Source organism: Arvicola amphibius, chromosome 1 (assembly GCF_903992535.2).
Source record: "Arvicola amphibius chromosome 1, mArvAmp1.2, whole genome shotgun sequence".
Taxonomy (NCBI): domain Eukaryota; kingdom Metazoa; phylum Chordata; class Mammalia; order Rodentia; family Cricetidae; genus Arvicola; species Arvicola amphibius.
The window spans coordinates 155,308,768-155,328,737 of NC_052047.1; the positions used below are offsets into that span (position 1 = coordinate 155,308,768).

The 19,970-nt window shown below is 37.0% G+C and overlaps 1 protein-coding gene across 1 annotated transcript; it reads right to left on the reverse strand.

The window, feature by feature from the left end:
- Positions 1 to 454: 454 nt before the first annotated feature.
- LOC119820336 (olfactory receptor 5B12-like) lies at positions 455 to 1,318 on the reverse strand. Its single transcript, XM_038338541.1, has one exon. The coding sequence runs from the start codon at positions 1,316 to 1,318 to the stop codon at positions 455 to 457; it is 864 nt and encodes a 287-aa protein (XP_038194469.1).
- Between the last annotated feature and the right edge of the window lie 18,652 nt (positions 1,319 to 19,970).

Below are 19,970 nucleotides of genomic sequence, written 5' to 3' on the forward strand. Positions count from 1 at the left end.
ATATGGGTTAACCAAGATGTGAGTAAGAGGCTGAAAATAATGGGCCAGGCAGTGTTTAAAAGAATACAATTTGTGTGTTGTTATTTCACGTGTAAAGCTAAGCATGCGGGAGCAGGGCGGCGGGAATCCGGCCCACAACTCAACACTACACTAGTAATAAAAAAATTTTAAATAAATCTACTATTGCCTGTTGATGTGTGATTGCTTCTAATTCATGGGTTTTAGGAGTCTTATTTTGAAGTATTTTCTTTTTTAAGCTTCACAACTAGCTAAAAATTATTTAAATAATTAGAATTATATGGACTGGGTAGCCAATATTTTCTTTATACTTAGAAAGTAAGTGAAGATGTTTTATTATAGATTTGATGTGAAACTAAAATATAAATGTTACAGAAGCTTTTGCAGTACCCACAGCTTTTCTGAATGCACTCTTGACCTCTTTGTTTCTCAGGCTCTAGACCAGAGGGTTCAGCATGGGGATGACTATGGTGTAGAACACAGATGCCACCTTGTCAGTGCCCATGGTGTGACTGGAGCTGGGCTGTAAGTACATGAAGATGACTGTCCCATAGAAGATGGAGACAGCAGTGAGGTGGGAAGCACAGGTGGAAAAGGCCTTCTGGCGTCCTTCAGATGATCGCATCCTCAGAATAGCGATGAATATAAACAGATAGGAGATCGAGATGACTACAATAGAGAAGAGAGCATTAAACCCTACCACGAAGAAAATCACCATCTCACTGACAGAGGTGTCTGAGCACGAGAGGGCCAGGAGAGGAGGGGCATCGCAGAAGAAGTGATCTATCACATTGGACTCGCAGAAGGAGAGCCTGAAAATGTTCCCAGTGTGGATGGAGGAATTCAGGAAGCCACAGACATAGGAGCTTACGGTCAGAGAAACACATACGTTTGTCGTCATGATGGTGGTGTAATGCAGGGGCTTACACACTGCTGCATAGCGGTCATAAGCCATGGCAGCCAGGAGGAAACTTTCTGTGGTTATAAATCCCACGAAGAAGAAGAATTGGGTGCCACAAGCATTGTGCGATATGATTTTATCTGTTGAAATGAGTCCTGCCATTACCTTGGGAGTGACAGCTGAAGAATAACCAAAGTCCACTAGAGACAGGTGACTGAGGAAAAGGTACATGGGAGTGTGGAGGCGCGAGTCCAGCACAATCAGTCCTGTCATTCCCACGTTCCCAAGCACAGTGCAGAGATAGATGAGAAGGAAGACAATGAAGAGAGGGATCTGGAGCTCTGGGTCATCTGTTAAGCCTGCAAGAATGAACTCAATCACCTCTGTACTGTTCTCCATTAGGAATTAGGTGGCCTCCCTGAGCAAAGAGAAAGGAGATCAGCATGAGAGATGAGGGGAGACTCATGATCCTCTCTGCTTGTCTTCTCCATGCCTTCTCTCACTGTGCAAATGTTCCTTTCTGCATTCTCATCTAAGCAAAGAATGCAGCAAAATTCAAGTTTAAATACAACTGAGTAAATTAAATTAAGTGACATAAGATCCCACTATATTTCAAGTGATATTGTATCTGAATCTTGTAACTCCATGATGACCGAATTGCGGCCAAGGCGGAGGGTTGTCTTTGTATAAGAACATCACATTAATTGCTGTCGGGAAAATATCAAAGCCTGTATGTGAACTCTGAAAAATTAGCATAAATCGTTTTTATAACTGAAGTAAAATTATTTAAGATATTAAGTTATGGCAATATAATGTGATTCCATGGGATATGTACCTTTTACTTATTTTCTAAATTTTTGTTATGTGTTGTTCATAAGTTTTCAGCTTTTTAATGGCATGTCTAATCAAACTGTTTGCTTGGAAATGTTAGGCTAATGTTATTCACTATAGATAGAGTCTAAACATTACAAATTTATTTCTCAGTATTTTTCAGGCTGTGAGCAGTTGTTGTCTTGATGCCCACTTCTGTGTTTATACACGGCTTCAGGCTTCTGTTTATTCTGGCTGGGAATTTGTTATCTCTTGGAGATTGCTTTCACTGTGAAGCTATCTCCAGCCACATGAGGTCCTCTCTCACTGCATATACATCTTCTAATTACTCTGCTTTAAAGTATCATCAACATGTAGGTTCGGATTTCAACATAAAAACTTTGGTATCACATAAGTATTTATAACAAGAAACTTTTCAGAAATATTGTAAAATGTACTTTTACTCTGATTTCATTTTTGTCTATCTATGTTATATAAAAAGCACATTTTATACAATGACAATATTTAATGTAATGAGTTTAATTTTAATTGGTCTCATGATAGAATAAGATACACTGGATGTTCCATTTACCACATACAGAAAAGAGTAATTTATACACTATGAATTATGGAATATATACAATAAAAGTTTCTTTTTCACAATAAACAAATTTTACTTTCACATCTGAATGTCCTTGATTCATGGTCTTGTCTCCAGGTCAGAAATAACAGGACGCAAAAGGAACTCCACTTTACATAATGTCCATGAATTTGGTTAGTGGTTATATGGCTTGTCCCAAATTTCCCATCAACATTTTATTGGATAAAATTATAATCCAAATTTGAAGTACATAACTTTTGTACATTGTGATCCAGTCAAGGGTCTTGATATATCTTGGTTTCAGAAGTGGGCAATACACAAATTGGAGTTTCCAGATGAAGTAAAACTAAAAGTGTGGTGACAAAATTTCATGATTCTCACTATACTCCTTTCTTCTTCTATCCTTTATATAGCCCTATTGTGCAACCCTTATCTCTTTGCATGTGGATAGCCATTACAGTTGAGCAAAGAACAAGTATCCTTTTATGCTTTAGTCATCATGGTTATAAATTTACATGTCTATATCTTAGTGGACTCACAAAACATGGATAACATGTGCATCCAATAAATAACTTTATTTTTGTAAGATTTAAAGTATAGGAAAAGCTTCCTGATGTATGATTATCTTTTTGTTCTCAGAATACAAGATACTTTGGGTAAGATAAAACACAAAATAAATTGAATTATAAAATTTGCAGGTGAAAGGGTAGAGATGGAAGCAATAATCCCAAGTGAGATAACTCAAACCTAGAACAATAAATATCATATTTTCTGTCACAGGAGAAGTTAGTTTTGAATTTTTAGAAATGCAAAATTTTAAAAACCCATTTTCAATGATGTTAAGAATTTTATTAAAAAATTTAGTCAGACTTCCATCATGCCTGTTATGGAATCTCCACTTACTTGTAAATCAAGAATGTTTACAGATAAAGTTTGAATTTGCTTTTTCTTTTAAATGTCTTTTACTGAAATATGTCAGAATTTAGAATTTGTGGCTGGAGAATTGATTTGGAGGTTCAGAGCACTATGTACTCATGCAGACAATGTGGGTTCTGATCCTAGCACTCACATGATGGCTCACTATGACATATAACTGCAATAGCTAGGTGTTTGATACAACTACTCATTTAAAAATATACTTCCTTGTGTCTTCTGTGAGCAACAACATCTGTTTGAACATTAATTGAATATTATAAGGAGAGTCTGGTATAAAAGAAATGATTCAAAGAAATATGCATAAGTCATGGAAGTGTAACTCAGAGCAAATAACCTTTCTTTCTGTGTCTCATTTGCATAAAACAGCAGGATCTTCAAATATTTAGAATGTCCTGCTGTGTAATTGTTGTGTATCTATTTTAAAATGTCAAAGCAAATCAGCCATATAAAGTACCAGGTGCTGTCCATATCCTCATTCTCTTGATAAATACAGTGTCTGTCTTAGGCACAAGACTTTTGTTAATTCCCTCATCCCCATGAGCACACAAGACACATTTCCTGATGTTATAAGTTTTGTGACTAAAGTAAGCATCTAGGCCAAAATATATTGAGCTTTATTCTTATTTTCTATTTTTCGGGAAGAACACAGTGTTTTATTGTTTTTTACAATTGCGAAACGGTGATTTAGCGTTACTCAGTCCACTCACTGGCTAAAGAGCCTTGTCTCTAATATCAGGAAATAGAAATAGAACATTAATTTACATCTTTTTATATCATAGTCCTATCTTATAATTTTGCAACTATTTCTGAGTATTTTATAGATGTTCTTAAGTATAATATTTTCTTATTTACTGATCTCCATTCTTCCTTTTAAAATGTTACTATGATTTTCCTGATTGTAAGAACATTTTACAATGATAGCTCAATTTGATCTTTTCATCATCTCTGGGATTAGTTAAGATAACACATATTATCAATTTCCCTAAAAAAGCCAACCAAGATTATAGAAGTTCTAATATCTATTTCAAAATCAATCAAGTTCAATTTTTGTGAAGCTGGGACCCATACCCCATTAACTGCCTCATGTCATTATATATATATATATATATATATATATATATATATATTGCTAAATATATGTTATAAATTATTTTCTATATATTTAATACATTACTTAAACAAAACATATATATTATAATTCATCTCTGTATTTGGGCATACAACTTTTGAATATCTCTAATACAAAATACAGCAATATATAAAACATTGAAGTCTAAGCTCTCAGTGACCCAAAGGAAAGATGACTGAACTCACAGGTTGTACTCTCCTGGTTGCTTCTGTCCTCAAGTTCACGAAGGTTATGGGTCTGACTCAGAGGCTTGCCTTCTTACCTGACCAGCATAGCATGTAAATCTACCACCTTCATACATAATTGGGGCTCAATTAATAATTCTTTCTTTAAAGTAAGAAAATGTCTTTCTTTGGAGTCTTACATAGTATTTGGCTTTGGAACCCTCAAATGCAAGCTCTTCTCCTGGGTATTCTTGTCTTCCTTCTTAGATAAATGATCTCACCTCTTTATATTCCATAATATACCCATCTATAAGAAGGAGTAGTAGACAGGTAACCCCAAGGACACTGGCCGTGAAGGAGGCCCAAGTGTAACAAAAAAGTAATCTTCATCATTTTTGTACTTTGTAACATGCGATTACTGTTTTATCCTAATAAATAATAACACTGTTATTTTTCCCAAGTGAAAATGCTCTTGCTAATGTGCCATTTGGGAAGCAATTAATTGTTAGTTCTAGACAACCATCAAAGATAAGTCAATAACAGATATTAAAGAGGCCCCTGTTTTGGGCTGCTCCCTTTAGTGATAGTCCAGTGGAGACTTCACATGTTGAAATGGGGTAACCAGGAGAGACTGTTATAGCTGTGGAGCTCTCATGGGAAAAATATTCCAAGAGAATTACAACAAGCCCTGTCTCACACAACTAGGGAGTAGGTGATTAAAGATTCTATGGGAATTCAGGTATTCTTATCAATGGACATCATGGGATTATTTTTAGTAATTTTAAAAATAATTCTTTTTGTAATGAAAGAACTACAGGATTACAATTTGACATTCAGTTTAAGGGATAGAAATTTATATTTTTTGTGTCTACATTATATATAAATATATATATGTATATATATATATATATGCTTCCCTTAATTGACATTATTTCATTTTTGAGAAGAAATATCAATGTGCTCAATTGTTTTGACCCTTCCAGAGTTTGTACTACAGAGCCGAGACTTGCTAACAAGTCCATCCAAAATAAGAAATGGTCTTTGCATCTGTGTTGCTCAAATATAGTGGTTATAATAAGTACAAAACAAACAACAAAAGAAGTGCATGATTGTGTGTACAGAACATGCACATCATGCTGAATAAGAAAAGAAATAGTTGGTAAAATATTGAAAGGAAGAAGTAGAATTTTCCTTTATATTATCTTGTCAGAATACTTTCTGAGGAAAATAAACTTTTCATTATGTCCTAAACGTGACTGTGGACCAGCATAAACATGCTGTGTCAAGCAAAATGAAGATTACGTCTTAAAAGTCCAAAGTTTCAAAAGAAATCCAAGCTCTTAATCAAACCATGTATCGACAGCATCAACAAATGTTCATTGGTTGTAATATCCATGGTGGTATCTTCCTCCAAACCACAAACAAGTATGAATTTTGTTTGGTTATGTGTTTTTTTTATAAGTGATACTGTCTGTTGCAAAGAGAATTTTCTTTGATGAGGGTCGAAGACTACACGTATCTGTTGGTATAATACATGTTCAGATTGTTGCTAGGTCTCATGCTCGCCTAGCAAAGTGGTTGCTGTTAAGTTCCCCTCCAATATACATTTTCACTAGTGCTGAGTAGTTAGTTAGCTAATTTTCCAGTACCAAGCATGGCTTCTATATTGTTAAGTATGCCTTACGTTCAGTTAGAGAACTGTTGGCTACCACCAAGGTATGTGTGTTTGCATCCTTAGCGTTAGCATGCTAAGCTCATTGTTATAGAGACATCTACAAAACACTCCAACACAAGGCTCAGAGAACACTGGGTAAGGGAGCGCAGGATGGGTTATAAGGGTCAGAAGAGCCGTTATCTTGATATAAGATTGCCTTTGAGTAATGTCAGAAGTTACACCTGTAAATTCTCATCAGTGTGACTGTCTACAAAGGAGCTGAGCAAGGACAACAACCCACATGCTAAAGTGGACCAGAGCAAGTCTCAATTCTATACAAAGAGCTACAGGAAACAAAAGATAACTGGGAATGGGAAAATAATTTCCCCTAAGGAAGGGCACTGAAATTGGTCATTTCTTTCAGTCAGAATTCTTTAGTATCCATTGTTACAGAAGTCACCAAAATGCTCTAAATATTTGTCCCTTTAGCCACTAAGTTAATAATCATAGCTTTTTCCTTTAAGCAGTAAATTTTTAAATAATCAATTTTAAAGGTCCCTGCATCTTGGAGATGTTTTATGCAATCTAGATTGGAGAATAAAAAAATAACTTTCCAGTAAACAGTATTGTGATATAATTATTGAAAGAAAAATAAGACTGAGTGTTGAATAGTATGTAAAATGACCTTAAGTTGTTTATAAATTCTTGGACCTGAAATTAGTGGATACATGTCTCCATTCCTAACTCAGAAGAATATCCAATTGATAATCACTTGTAAATAAAAAAAATCAGTTTCCTCCAGATAGTCTAACTGGGCAAACATTACTCCTTTAAAGGGTAGGCTGCCTTCTCAACAGTAGATCCCTACAGAAAATATACTCAATGTCATCTATGGAGGTTCCTTGTCTCATAATGTGTCAGAGCTTTCCTTTTTCAAATTGTTATTATGTTTTGAAATTTTATCTTATCTTGTTTGCCAGATAGTCCCTGGTCTCTAGTATGTCATATGACATCATAATTTGTAGTTTCATTCATTTGCGTGTGTGCCTTTTTTGTATAAAAGCACGCTGGTGCATGGGGTTGACTTGTGTGTAAAGGCCAGAAGTCATTCTGAATAGCTTTGGAGCCTGTCCTGGAAGTTGCTCTGTAGACCAGGTTGGCCTTGAACTCAAAGAAATCTGTCTGTCTCTGCCTCCTGAGTGCTGAGATTAAAGGCGTGTGCCACCGGTGCTGAGCTCAGAAGTAATTTTTGGGGACTTTCTTCAGTTACTCTCTATTCAGATTGCTCTATTCTATTGTTTACATATTTACTTTTATGCTAACACCTGTTGTTTTTAACACTCTGGTTCTGCAATGCATTTGAAAATCAGGCACTATGTCCAGTATTGACCTGTTTATTAATTTTTACATTGTTAATAAATGTATACAATATTTGTTGATCATATCCATTTCTGACTCTCCCTTCCAACTCCTCCTAGGCCTATGCAACACAGCCTATTATCATTGCTTATAACCGTACACCATAACTGGATGGTAAGACAATAACGTTGAAGATGCCACCTTTTAGTTTCAGAGTACAGCAAATTCAGTCACAAACTGATCAGAAAACTCTCCCCCTGAGGGCTACCTTTCCTATGACTGGAAGGTCCTATTCTGGCTGATAATGGCGAAAAGAGAGCAGTGATCTTACCCAGAATCTTGCTTGCTACAGTATAGACCTGCCAGGATAATTGTTTCCACTGTTGTAATAGTGCAGGGGGAGGGCTGTTATCAGGAAAATACATTTTTTTTTTCTGATTGGATTTGAGGCCAGCATTTGATCTCTTTGCCTGGGATTTTTACTTTTTCATGCCAGAAGGTAAATAACAAATATTTTAAAGTCAACCTGAAAGTATTAAGTAAATTGACAACCAGGGATGAGTATAAAGAGAGTGGGAAGAAGGGAGAGGGGAGAAAGGGGAAAATAAGAGATAAGAGATGGAAGTCAATTATATGGAATCATGATATCTGTATAAAAATATAGCATAAAACTCACAAATATATATTTACATGCATTAATATTACAACATGGGAGATGTAAATTGCAAATATTAATTACATGAGGGGAATAATTTTCCCAAAGAAATTGTTATTGCTGTACTAGTGCAAATTAATGAGCTTAATTATAAATTTTATTTAGACATATAATGTAATTTGATCACATAGTCTTTCTTTTTTATCTTTTTTATACTCTGTTTCCTGTTCTAGTATATTATAGCTCTCCTTTTGCTTACTTTTCCTCTCGTTCCACATATTAAAGAAAACATGAACTATTTGCTCTCATAATAGCTGGATTTTTTTATTCAATTAACATGATAATATCTAGCTCCATATAGTTTTCTGCAGAAAACATGATTTCATTCCTCAAGACTGAGAAGAGACATTTCCTTTACCATTCATCTACTGATGGGCAAATAGACTGACTTTATAATCTGTACACTGTGAACCAAACTGTGGTAACCATGGGTGTGCAAGTGTGTCTCTACAGTAAGCTGACTTTGATTTTTTGAGTATCTGCTCAGAAATGCTATATATAAGTTATATAATAATTTTATTTTAATTGTTTGAAGAATCTGATTTCCACAGTGTGTAAATTTATTTAAATTATTTTCATGAGACTATAAGTGTTAGTTTTTGATATTTTCTACTGGCAACATGCAGGTTTAAGAATGAAAATTGAAAAAATAAAATGTTTTCAACTAAAAAAGGAGAAGTGCACTATGTAGATAAAGAGAACTCACCACAAATAAGTAATACCTCATTTTTATTCGTAAGAAACTGAACTAGGTCTCCAAAGACAGTTTAGCTGCTGTTTCTCTAGGTGACTGGAGTGAGAGATGTTACTGTCCTCGTGGGCATGTAGTCTCTGGAGGACTGTATGCCTGAATAAATTCTCCTGATCCCATTTCTGTTCTCTAGAATCCCAACAAGGCTTTATTTGACAGTATTTTCACTGGAACAGCCAAAGGGTTTTTGGTGGTTATTGGATTTAATGTAAAGGTTGTTATTTTTCTCAGCAGTTTTGTTTTTAAGGATTTATTGTTGTTACTCTTTAATTGTATGCATGTATGCATGTATGCAATGTGAACACAGATGCCTGCAAATCCTAGTGCTGGAGTTATAGGTGGTTGAGAAGTTCCCAAGGTAGGTTGATGGAGGAGTGTTTATGTGTTACTTTCATTATTAATAAAGAAAACTGCCTTGGCCCTTTAAGAGAAAATTAGGTAGGTGGAGTAGACAGAACAGAATTGTGGGAACAAGGAAGTAGAGTTAGGAAGACGCTTCAGGCAGTCGCGTGGTGAGTCTCCATGCTGCTCCTCTCCGAGATGGACGCAGGTTAAGATCTCTCCTGGTAAGCCACACCTCGTGGTGCTACCCAGATTACTAAATATGGGTTAAAGAAAGATGTGAGAATTAATCAATAAGAGGCTGAAACTATGGGCCAGGCAGTGTTTTAAAAGAATACAGTTTTCCGTGTAATTATTTCGGGTGTAAAGCTAGCCGGCGGCGGGTGGCAGGACGCAGCCCCGCCGCTTCTCACTACAGTAGGTGCTTGAACATATACTCCCAGAGATAGAAGAGTTAGCCAAAATTACACTTAAGCTATTGGTCAAAAAGTATTGCAAATAATATAGTTTCTATGTGATTATTTTGGTGATGGGCAGCCGGGAGCGAGCAAGCAGCCTCCTACTACATCTGAGAACCACTGGTCTCGCAATTCACCTCTTCAGGAAATTGTGTGTTGCAATATGAAGTAACCTCTTAGCCAGTCCTGGTGGTCTACACATAACCCCAGCCCTCAGGGAGCTGAGGCAGAAGGATCACAAGTTAGAGGCGAGACTGGCTACATAGTCGGACTCTGAAAAAAAAAAAAGGTGCTCTCTGGTTTTTTTTTTTTCTCTCTGGGTTTTTATAATATTTTTCTGTGTTCAATATGTGTAATATACAAATTATGATTCACAGACCTTCTGTTAGTAAAAAATAAAAGAGTAGTACATGCTCTTAACCAATTTCCCACCTCTGGAGTCCTGTGATAAGTGGTTTTAAACACACATTTGCATATCGTTATAAGCCTCTAGCATTAAAAATTATATCTCTGGCTAAGAATAAAGTTGGTGTTCAGAATGATGGCCTTCTTTTACAGTTGCTCATAACTTCACTTAGTGTTCAGACATTTTTCTATTTTCTTTAATAGCAATCCTGTGTGACAGGCTGAAGATTCACTAATATCTAGGTAATCATCTGCTGCTCTTGAACTTCAGTCTTTGTGATTAGCCACTAAGAATAACTTCTTCAGCAGGAGTCTTTCCTTCTGTGAATGGGACTTACAGTTTGATCCCAAGACCCAGTGTCACATTCTTTGAAGAGTAAGGTGTTTTTAGTTCAATCCATCTTATGGTTTATTTTGACTGTGGAAAGAGGTGGTTAATGGTTCAACAGTGATTATTTAAGAAATATTCAGGGTGTATCTCCTATTTTTGTAGTATGTATGAGAGTTTATGACACTTAGTTAAAATCCAGATTAAAATCTCAATTATTTAAGTAATAAGAGATAATATTATTGTAGTCATTTGAGAGATAGTAGTTCTGTAAATTATATATATATATATTACATATATATATTCTCCTCTTATATTAAGAACATAGGAGATGAAAGAGAGAGGACATAATGGTGAGAGAGGGGGATAATATTAGGAATGAGAAGACCAAAAAATAGTAATAGAAAGGTGGATGTGAACAAAATTCATAAATGGAGAAATATCCCAGTGAAATCTTATGATTGAATAATTAGTTATGACAAAGGTAGAAAATGGAATTTACTAATTCAGTAAATACACTCAGTAAATGCTGGCTGAGATAGAGAACAAATCAATGGATAAATTGAGGCAGTAAATGATCATTTACTGAGCATTTTGGGGTTGTAGTGGTTTGAATGAGAAACACATCAAATTTGAACACTTGGTTCTCAGTTGGTGGTCCTATGTATGGGAGATTTAGGAACTGCAGCAATGCTGGTGGAAGGAAGTATGCCACTGGGGAATGTTTTGAGTGTATATTGCCTCTCCCTATTTCAAGTTTCTTTTATCTGCTTCATGTTTGCAGAGACGGAGGATTCAACCTCTCAGCTTCTGCTCCAGTCAACGTGCCTGCCTGGAACCATACATTCAAATAAATCCTGCTCCACTAAGTATGTTCTCGTCATGGCATTTTAGCACAGCAATAGAAAAACAACTAATAGTTCGGGGCCATGCCACGCAGGACTGCCATATTCTATGAGCTGCCTTTTTGGGTGACTTCTGCTGCAACCCTAACTGCAGCGTATTTTTGGGGGGGAGGATCAATGGTGTCTTATTTTTTCAATTGATTTTTATTGAGCTTTACATTTATCTCTGTTCCCTTCTCTGCCTCTCCCCTTCCCCCTTTAACCCTCCCCGCAAGGTTCCCATGCTCCCAATTCACTCAGGAGATCTTGCCTTTTTCTACTTCCCACGTAGAGTAGATCTATACAAGACTCTCTTAGTGTCCCTTAGTGTCCTATTTGTTGTTTAAGTTCTCTGGCATTGTGATCTATAGGCTGGCTTTCTTTACTTTATATTTAAAAATCACTTATGAGTGAGTCCATGTGATAATTGTTTTTCTGGGTCTGGGTTACCTCACTCAAAATAATGTTTTCTAGCTCCATCCACTTTCCTGAAAAATTCAAGATGTCATTATTTTTTTCTGCTGTGTAATACTCCATTGTGTAAATGTACCACATTTTCCTTATCCATTCTTCAGTTGAGGGACATTTAGGTTCTTTCTAGGTTCTGGCTATAACAAACAATGCTGCTGTAAACATAACTGAGCATGTGTCCTTGTAGTACAATTGAGCATCTTTTGTATCTATACCCAAAAGTGGTATTACTGGGTCTTGAGGAAGGTTCTTTCCTAATTTTCTGAGAAATAGCCACACTGACATCTAAAGGGGCTGTATCAGCTTGCATTCCCACCAGCAATTCAGGAGTGTTCCCTTTCCTCGCAGCAGAAGTTATCATCAGTGTTTTTCATCTTGGCCATTCTTACAGCTGTAAGATAGAATCTCAGAGTTGCTTTGATTTGCATTTCTCTGATGACTAAAGATGTTGAACATTTCCTTAAGTGTCTTTCAGCCATTTTAGATTCCTCTGTTGAGAGTTCTCTGTTTAGGTCTTTACTCCATTTTTTATTGGATTATTTGTTCTTTTGATGACCATTTTTTTGAGTTCTTTGTAGATATTGGAGATCATACCTCTGTCTGATGTGGAGTTGGTAAAGATCTTTTCCCATTCTGTAGATTGGTCTTTTGTCTTGTTGACCATGTCCTTTGCTTTACAGAAGCTTTTCAGTTTCAGGATGTCCCATTTATTAATTGTTTCTCTCAGTGTCTGTTCTACTGGGGTTATATTTAGGCAGTAGTCTCCTGTCCCAAAAAGCGTTCAAGTGTACTTCCCATTTTCTCTTCTATAAGGTTCAGTATGGCTGGCTTTATGTTGAGGTCTTTGATCCATTTGGACTTGAATTTTGTGAATGGTGATAGATATAGGTCTATTTCCATTCTTCTACATGTTGATAGCCATTTAAGCCAGCACCCTTTGTTAAATATGCTTTCATTTTTCCTTGATATTTTTTCTTCTTTATCAAAAATCAGGTGTTCAAAGGAGTGCGGATTAATATCCAGGTCTTCTAATTGGTTCCTTTGGTCCTCCTGCCTGTTCTTATACCAATACTAGGTTGCTTTCAGTACTGTAGCTCTTTAGTAGAGTTTGAAGTCAGGGATTGTGATGCCTCCAGAAGTTCATTTATTGTACAGGATTATTTTGGCTATACTGGGTTTTTTGCTTTTCCATATGAAGTTGAGTACCATTCTTTTGAGGTCTGTGAAAAATTTTGCTGAGATTTTGATGGGCATTGGCATTGAATCTGTAAATTGCTTTTGGTAAGATTGCCATTTTTACTGTGTTAATTCTGTCTACATAAGAGCATGGGAGATTTTTCCATTTTTTGTGTCTTCTTCAATTTCTTTCTTAGAGATTTAAAGTTCTTGTCATACAAGTCTACACTTGTTTGGTTAGTTATTCAGATATTTTATGCTATTTGTGGCTATTGTGAAGGCTGTTGTTTATCTGATATCTTTCCCAGACCTTTTTATCATCTATGTACAGAAGGGCTACTTATTTTTTTAGTTAATCTTGTATCCTGTTATATTACTGAAAGTGTTTATGAGTTGTAGAAGTTCCTTGGTAGAATTTTTGGGGTCACTCATGTAAATTATCATACCATCAGAAAAGTAAGAGTGTGACTTCTTATTTTCCAATTTGTATCCTCTTGATCTCTGTTTGGTGTCTTATTGCTCTAGGTAGGACCTCAATAACTTTATTGAATAGATATGGAGAGAGTAGACAACCTTGTCTTGTTCTCAAATTCAGTGGAAATGCTGGGAAATTCTCTCCATTTAGTTTGATGTTGGCTGTTGGCTTGCTGTATATTGCCTTTACTATGTTTAGGTATGTTCCTTGTATCCCTGCTCTCCCCAAGACCTTTATCATGAAGGGATGTTGTATTTTGTCAAAATCTTTTTTGGCATCTAATGAGATGGTGATGTGGTTTTTATTTTTCAGTTTGTCAATATGGTAGATTACATTGACAGATTTTCATATTTTGAACTATCCCTGCATCTCTGGGATGAAGTCAACTTGATCATGGTTGCTGATGGTTGTGATGTGTTCTTGGATTTGATTTGCCAGTATTTTATTGAGTATTTTTGTATCAATGTTCATGAGTGAGATTGATCTGTAATTCTCTTTCTTTGTAACGTTTTTACTGTGGTTTGGGTATCAGGGCAATTATAGCCCCAATAAAAAGAGTTTGGCAATGTTCCTTCTGTTTCTATTGTGTGGAATAATTTGAGGAGTATTGGTGTTAGTTCTTCTTTGAAAGTCTTGTAGAATTCTGACCTGAAGCTATCTGGGCTTTTTGTTGTTGTTGTTGTTGTTTTTGTTGTTGGGACACTGTTGTTTGATGACTGTTTCTATTTCCTCAGGAGTTATAGTCTGTTTATTTTGCTTATCTGTACTTGATTTATTTTTGGTAAGTGATATTTATCTAGAAAGTTGTCCATTTCCTTTAAGTTTTCTGATTTTGTGGGATGCAGGTTTTTGAATTATGACCTGATGATTCTCTAGATATCATGCATCTCTGTTGTTATGTTCCCCTTTTCATTTCTGATTTTGTTAATTTTGATATTCTCTCTCTGCCTTTTGGTTAGTTTGGATAAAGGTTTGTTTATTTTGTTGATTTTCTCGAAGAACCAACTGTTTGTCTCATTGATTCTTTGTATTGTTTTCTTTGTTTCTATTTTGTTGATTCCAGCTCTCAATTTGATTATTTCCTGCCATCTAATGCTCTTAGGTGGGTTTGGTTATTTTTGTTCTTTGATTTTCAAATTAACATGTTCTGTTAATTTACATGTTGGGATTTTTCCAGATTCTTTTTTTCTATTTTTTTATTAAAAATTTCCACCTCCTCCCCGCCTCCCATTTACCCCCCCCTCTACTCCCCCTCCCTCTTCTGTCCAGAGAGCAGTAAGGGTTCCCTGCCCCATGGGAAGTCCAAGTTCCTCCCCCCTCCATCCAGGTCCAGGAAGGTGAGCATCCAAACAGGCCAGGCCCACCCCCCTAAGCCTGTATGTGTAGTAGGATCCAAATCCAGTGTCATTGTCCTTGGCTTCTCAGCAGCCCTCATTGTCTGCCATGTTCAGGGAGTCCGATTTTATCCCATGCTTTTTCAGTCCTAGTCCAGCTGGGCTTAGTAAGCTCCAAATAGATCAGCCAGCCCCACCAGATTCTTTATCTAGGCATTTAGTGCTGTGAACTTTTCTCTTAATAATGCTTTTATTGTGTCCCATAATTTGGGGTATATTGTGTGGTCATTTTCATTGAATTTTAGGAAGTCTTTAATTTCACCCTTTATTTCTTCTTTGACCCATTGGTGATTCAGGTGAGCATTGTTTAATTTCCATGTGTTTGTGGGTTTTCTGGAATTAGTATTGGTGTTGACTTCAAGTTTTAAACCATGGTGATCTGATAAAGTGTATTGGGTTATTCCATTTTTTTTTTTAATTTTCGAGGTTTGTGTAACTGAGTATGTGGTCAGCTTTTGAGAAGGTTCCATGAAGTGCTGAGAAGAAGGTATATTATTCCCTGTTTGCATGGAATATTCTTTAGATGTCTGTTAAATCCAGTTGAGTGATAACATCTGCTAGTTACCTTATTTCTCTGTTCTTTTTTGTCTGACTGACCTGACATGTGATGAGAGGGGAGTGTTTAAGTCTCCCACCATTAGTGTGTGGGGTTTAATGTAAGATTTAAGCTTTAAAGTGTTTCTTTTACATATGAGAGTGTTATTGTATTTGTGCATAGATGTTCAGTATTAAGATTTCCTCTTGATGGGTTTTTCTGTGACTAATATGAAATGACCTACTTCATCTCTTCTGATAGATTTTAGGTTGAAGTCTACTTTGTTAGATATTAGGATCGCTACAACAACTTGTTTCTTAGGTCCATTTGATTGCAATATTTTTCCCAACACTTTACTCTGAGACAATGTCTGTCTTTGAGGTTGAGAGTGTTTCTTGTATGTGAAGAAGGATGGATTCTGTTTTCATATCTAATCTATTAGCCTGTGCCTTTTCATAGGTCTTTGAGTCCATTTATATTAAGGGATATTAATGACTGGTGATTGCTATCTCTTGTTAATTTAGCTGTCATTGTTGGTGATGTTAATTTGTGTGTTTTCCCCTTCTTTGGGATTTGCTGCTATAAGATCATCAATTGTATGTTTTTTGTTGGTGTAGCCAACTTCCTGGGTTGGAGGTTTCCTTCCAGTATTTTGTGTCAGCTGGATTTGTGGCTAGGTATTGGTTAAATCTAGTTTTGTCATCGAATATTATGTTTTGTCCTTTTATGGTGATTGAAAATTTTGCTGGTTATAGTAATAACCAGCTGGCATCTGTGGTCTCTTAATGTCTGCATAACACTTGACCGTGATTTTCTGGCTTTCATTGTCTGCAGTGATAACTCAGGTGTAATTATGATAGGTCTACCTTTATATATTACTTGGCCTTTTTTCTTTGCAGCTCTTAATCATCTTTCTTTACTCTGTATGTTTAGTGTTCTGATTATTATGTGGTGAGGGGACTTTTTTTGGATCCAATCTATTGGTGTTCTGTAAGCTTCTTGTATCTTCATAGGCATGATTTTCTTTAGGTTAGGAAAGTTTTCTTCTATGATTTGTTAAATATATTTTCTGTGCTTTTGAATTGAACTTCTCTTTCTTGTATACCTATTATTCTTAGATTTGGTCTTTTCATGGTATCCCATATTTCCTGGATATTTTGAGTTAAGTTTTTGTTTGATTTACTGTTTTCTTTAACAGATGAGTCTATTTCCTCTATTGTATCTTCAGCACTTGAGATTCTCTCTTCCATCTCTTGTATTTTGCTGTTGTTACTTGCGTTTGTGGTTCCTGATCATTTTCTCATGATTTCTGTTTCTATATTCCCTCACCTTATATTTTCTTTATTGTCTTTATTTCAGTTTTCAAGTCTTGAATAGTTTCTTCCATATATTAGATTTCTTTTTCTTGGTTTTCTTTAAGGGAATTGCTGATGTCTTCCAATTTTTTTGTTTGTCTCTTCCTCCGTTTCTTTGGGGGAATTTCTCATTTCCTCTTTGAGAGTTTCAAACATTCTCCTAAAGTTTAATTTTTTGATCAATTTCTTCTGCTTCATCTATATTTGGTCATTCAACTCTTGTTGTAGGGTCTTTAGGTTTTACTGGTATTGTGTTGCTCTTTTTGATGTTGCATGTGTTCTTACCTTTTCTTCTCATCTTTTCCTCTCATAGGTGTGGTTGGGGCTGTTTTGAGATTCTTTTGAATAATCTTCTAGGTGCCAGTGAATCCAAAGCTCAGATGGTTGTTCCTCATGATACATTCAGTGCCACAGTTCTAGTTACCTGGTTGGTTACTCCATGTTCCTGGTGACTGCTCAGCACTCCTGGGCTTTGCTCCCCTACCTTGGAGTTTGCTTTCTTAGGCCTACTTTGGCCTAGGTTACTGGCTTTGACCTGTTACTATAAATCCTAGTCTGGATTCCTCCTGCAGAATTTGTCCTGCAAAAGACTCTGGCTCTGGTCTTCTGCCTTGGGGTTCCCAGGGTTGGGTGTGTCCAGAACCCCGGAGGACTTGGCTCAGGCTTACTCTTTCAGAGGTCCCAGACTCACACTTGGACCTGCAGAGGTTTCAGGTTCCTGGAAATTTCTTTTGATGTCCCAGTCCAATGCCTGGACCCACATAGGTCCTGGCTCAGGCCTACTCCTTCTGAGATTCCAGTCTCATGCTTGGCTCCTGCTTACTTTCTTGGAGGTTCCAGATTCATGCCCAGACTGACAGAGGTATTGGCTCAGGCCTAATTCCTCAGAGGTCCTGGACCTACGCACAGACCCACAAGGGTCCTGACTTAGGTCTACTCCCTTGAAAATCCCAAATTCACATCTGGACACTCAGTGGTTTCTGGCTCTGGCTCACTTGCTAAGTGGTTATTCATCTGTACCTGTTCTGGTGGAGTTTGCTATCTCCAGTCTGCTCTGGACCAGTTCACTGGATCAGTCCTGATCCTCCAGTGTCCCGGGACTGGATTGACTCCTGGCTCCTGCTCATGTGGAGCTTGCTTCCTCCAGCCCACTTGGCCTAGATAGCTTGTTCAGACCTACTTCTGTGGAATTTGTTGCCTCAATCCTGCTCCAGCCCAAGGTGGAGATCATTGCCTCAGACTTACTTTGGTCTAGGTTTCTAGCTTTGGCCTGTTTCTGTACCTCCTGGTCTGAATCCACTTCTGCAGAGGTTCCTGACTTGGAGTTGGTCCTACAAAGGTCTCTGGCTCTGGCCTACTGCTTCAGAGTTCCCAGGCTCAGATGTGCCCAGAACCCTAGAGGACCTGGCTCAGGCTCATTCTCTCAAACACCCCAGACTCATGCTTGGACCTGCAGAGGTTTCATGTTCCTGCCTATTCCCTTTGATATCCCAGACCAATGCTTGGACCCACAGAGGTCCTGGACTAGGCCTACTTCCTCTGAGGTGCCAGACTCACTCCTGGCGTTACAGAGATCTCTGGTTCCTGCCTACTCCCTTGGAGGTCCCAGATTCATGACCAGACTGGCAGAGGTCCTGGCTTAGGCCTAGTTCCTGGGAGGTCCTAGACTCATGCTCTACTCCCTTGAAGATCCCAGATTCATGTCTGGACCCTCAGCAGTCTCTGGCTCTGGCTCACTCACTCAGCAGTTACTCTCCTTGCATTTTGTATGTTCCAGAGTAAGGTCATGAGGATTAGAAAAGTTAAGTAGGAAGAACAGACATAAGAAAGAAACACAGAGACATAGGATAGTATCAGGAGGCCACTCAGTGTCTCCTGCATATTGAGTTCTGAGTACTAAGTACTGAGTTCTGAGTTCACACTTGTTTAATTCTCCATACACTTTATATCCCAGTTCAAAGGGGGAAGAAGGCAAAAGGCTGCCTTAACAGGATACAATGGACACCCAGAACAGTTACTTGCTTTGAGACATCAAGTCCTGGGTCCTTAAGAAAGGAATTCTATTGTTCAGGCCGTGAGCCCACCCTAGACCAAGTATCCTGAAGGCAGCCACTCCCTCACTCCCTGGGTCAAACCCTCTAATTCAAAAGAAGGAGCAGAAGTATGCTTGAATTCTCTGACCTTTGGTCCAGGTAGAGTGGATCTACCTCCATGGAGAAGGTAGCAGTTGGCACAGATAGTCGATGATAAGAAAGCCGAGCATACACAATGATGAATATTGTGAAGATATTTCATGATATGATTATACTGTTGAATATAGTAATACAACTGTCAAAAGACAGTCATGCAATAAAAGAGTAGCATCTCATTGTTTGTCTCTCAGAGTTAAATTTTATATTGCTTATAATTGTCAAAGTTGTATATATAATTAAACAAGTTTAAATTTAAGCTAAAAATTACCTACATAGTGCTTTTTTAAAAGAAATATGGTTAAAATATTTGGGTTGAGTTTCTTTTGATTTTTTTCTCCAAGTTACTGCATTTATTATTATTACTCTATTAATAGTGACATTTATTTAATGATAATATACTTATGATTTAATGTGTTCTAACAATGAGGAAGAAGTCTTTGTGATTTAAACATATCAACTTGTTACATTCTCCAAATATCCTGGTGAAGGACAATTTTCATTTTAAGCTGAGACACAGAAAGGTCGCTACTTATCTAATTCTAGGTAATTTGTAAGTGGATAAATCAGGAATAATGAACACACAGGTGAGTGCTAGAGACTGTTCTGTTCAATCACAGCATGCTATCTCTTAGGATGCTTGTAATTCTTGTGGGAGCAAGAATTACAAAACCTAGGGAAACTAGGAAGCACAATGATCATTTTTCAAATTAATGAAATTCTTGGGTTGTCCATTGATTGAGGAGTTTCTATGTGTTAATTTTATTGGTTAATAAAGAAACTGCCTTAGCCCTTTAATAGGACAAAAAATTAGGTAGGCGAAATAAACAGAACAAAATTCTAAAAAAGAGAAGGCAGATGCTTCAGGTAGTCACCATAGGCAGTCGCCATGCTTCTCTCCAAGATGGACACAGGTTAAG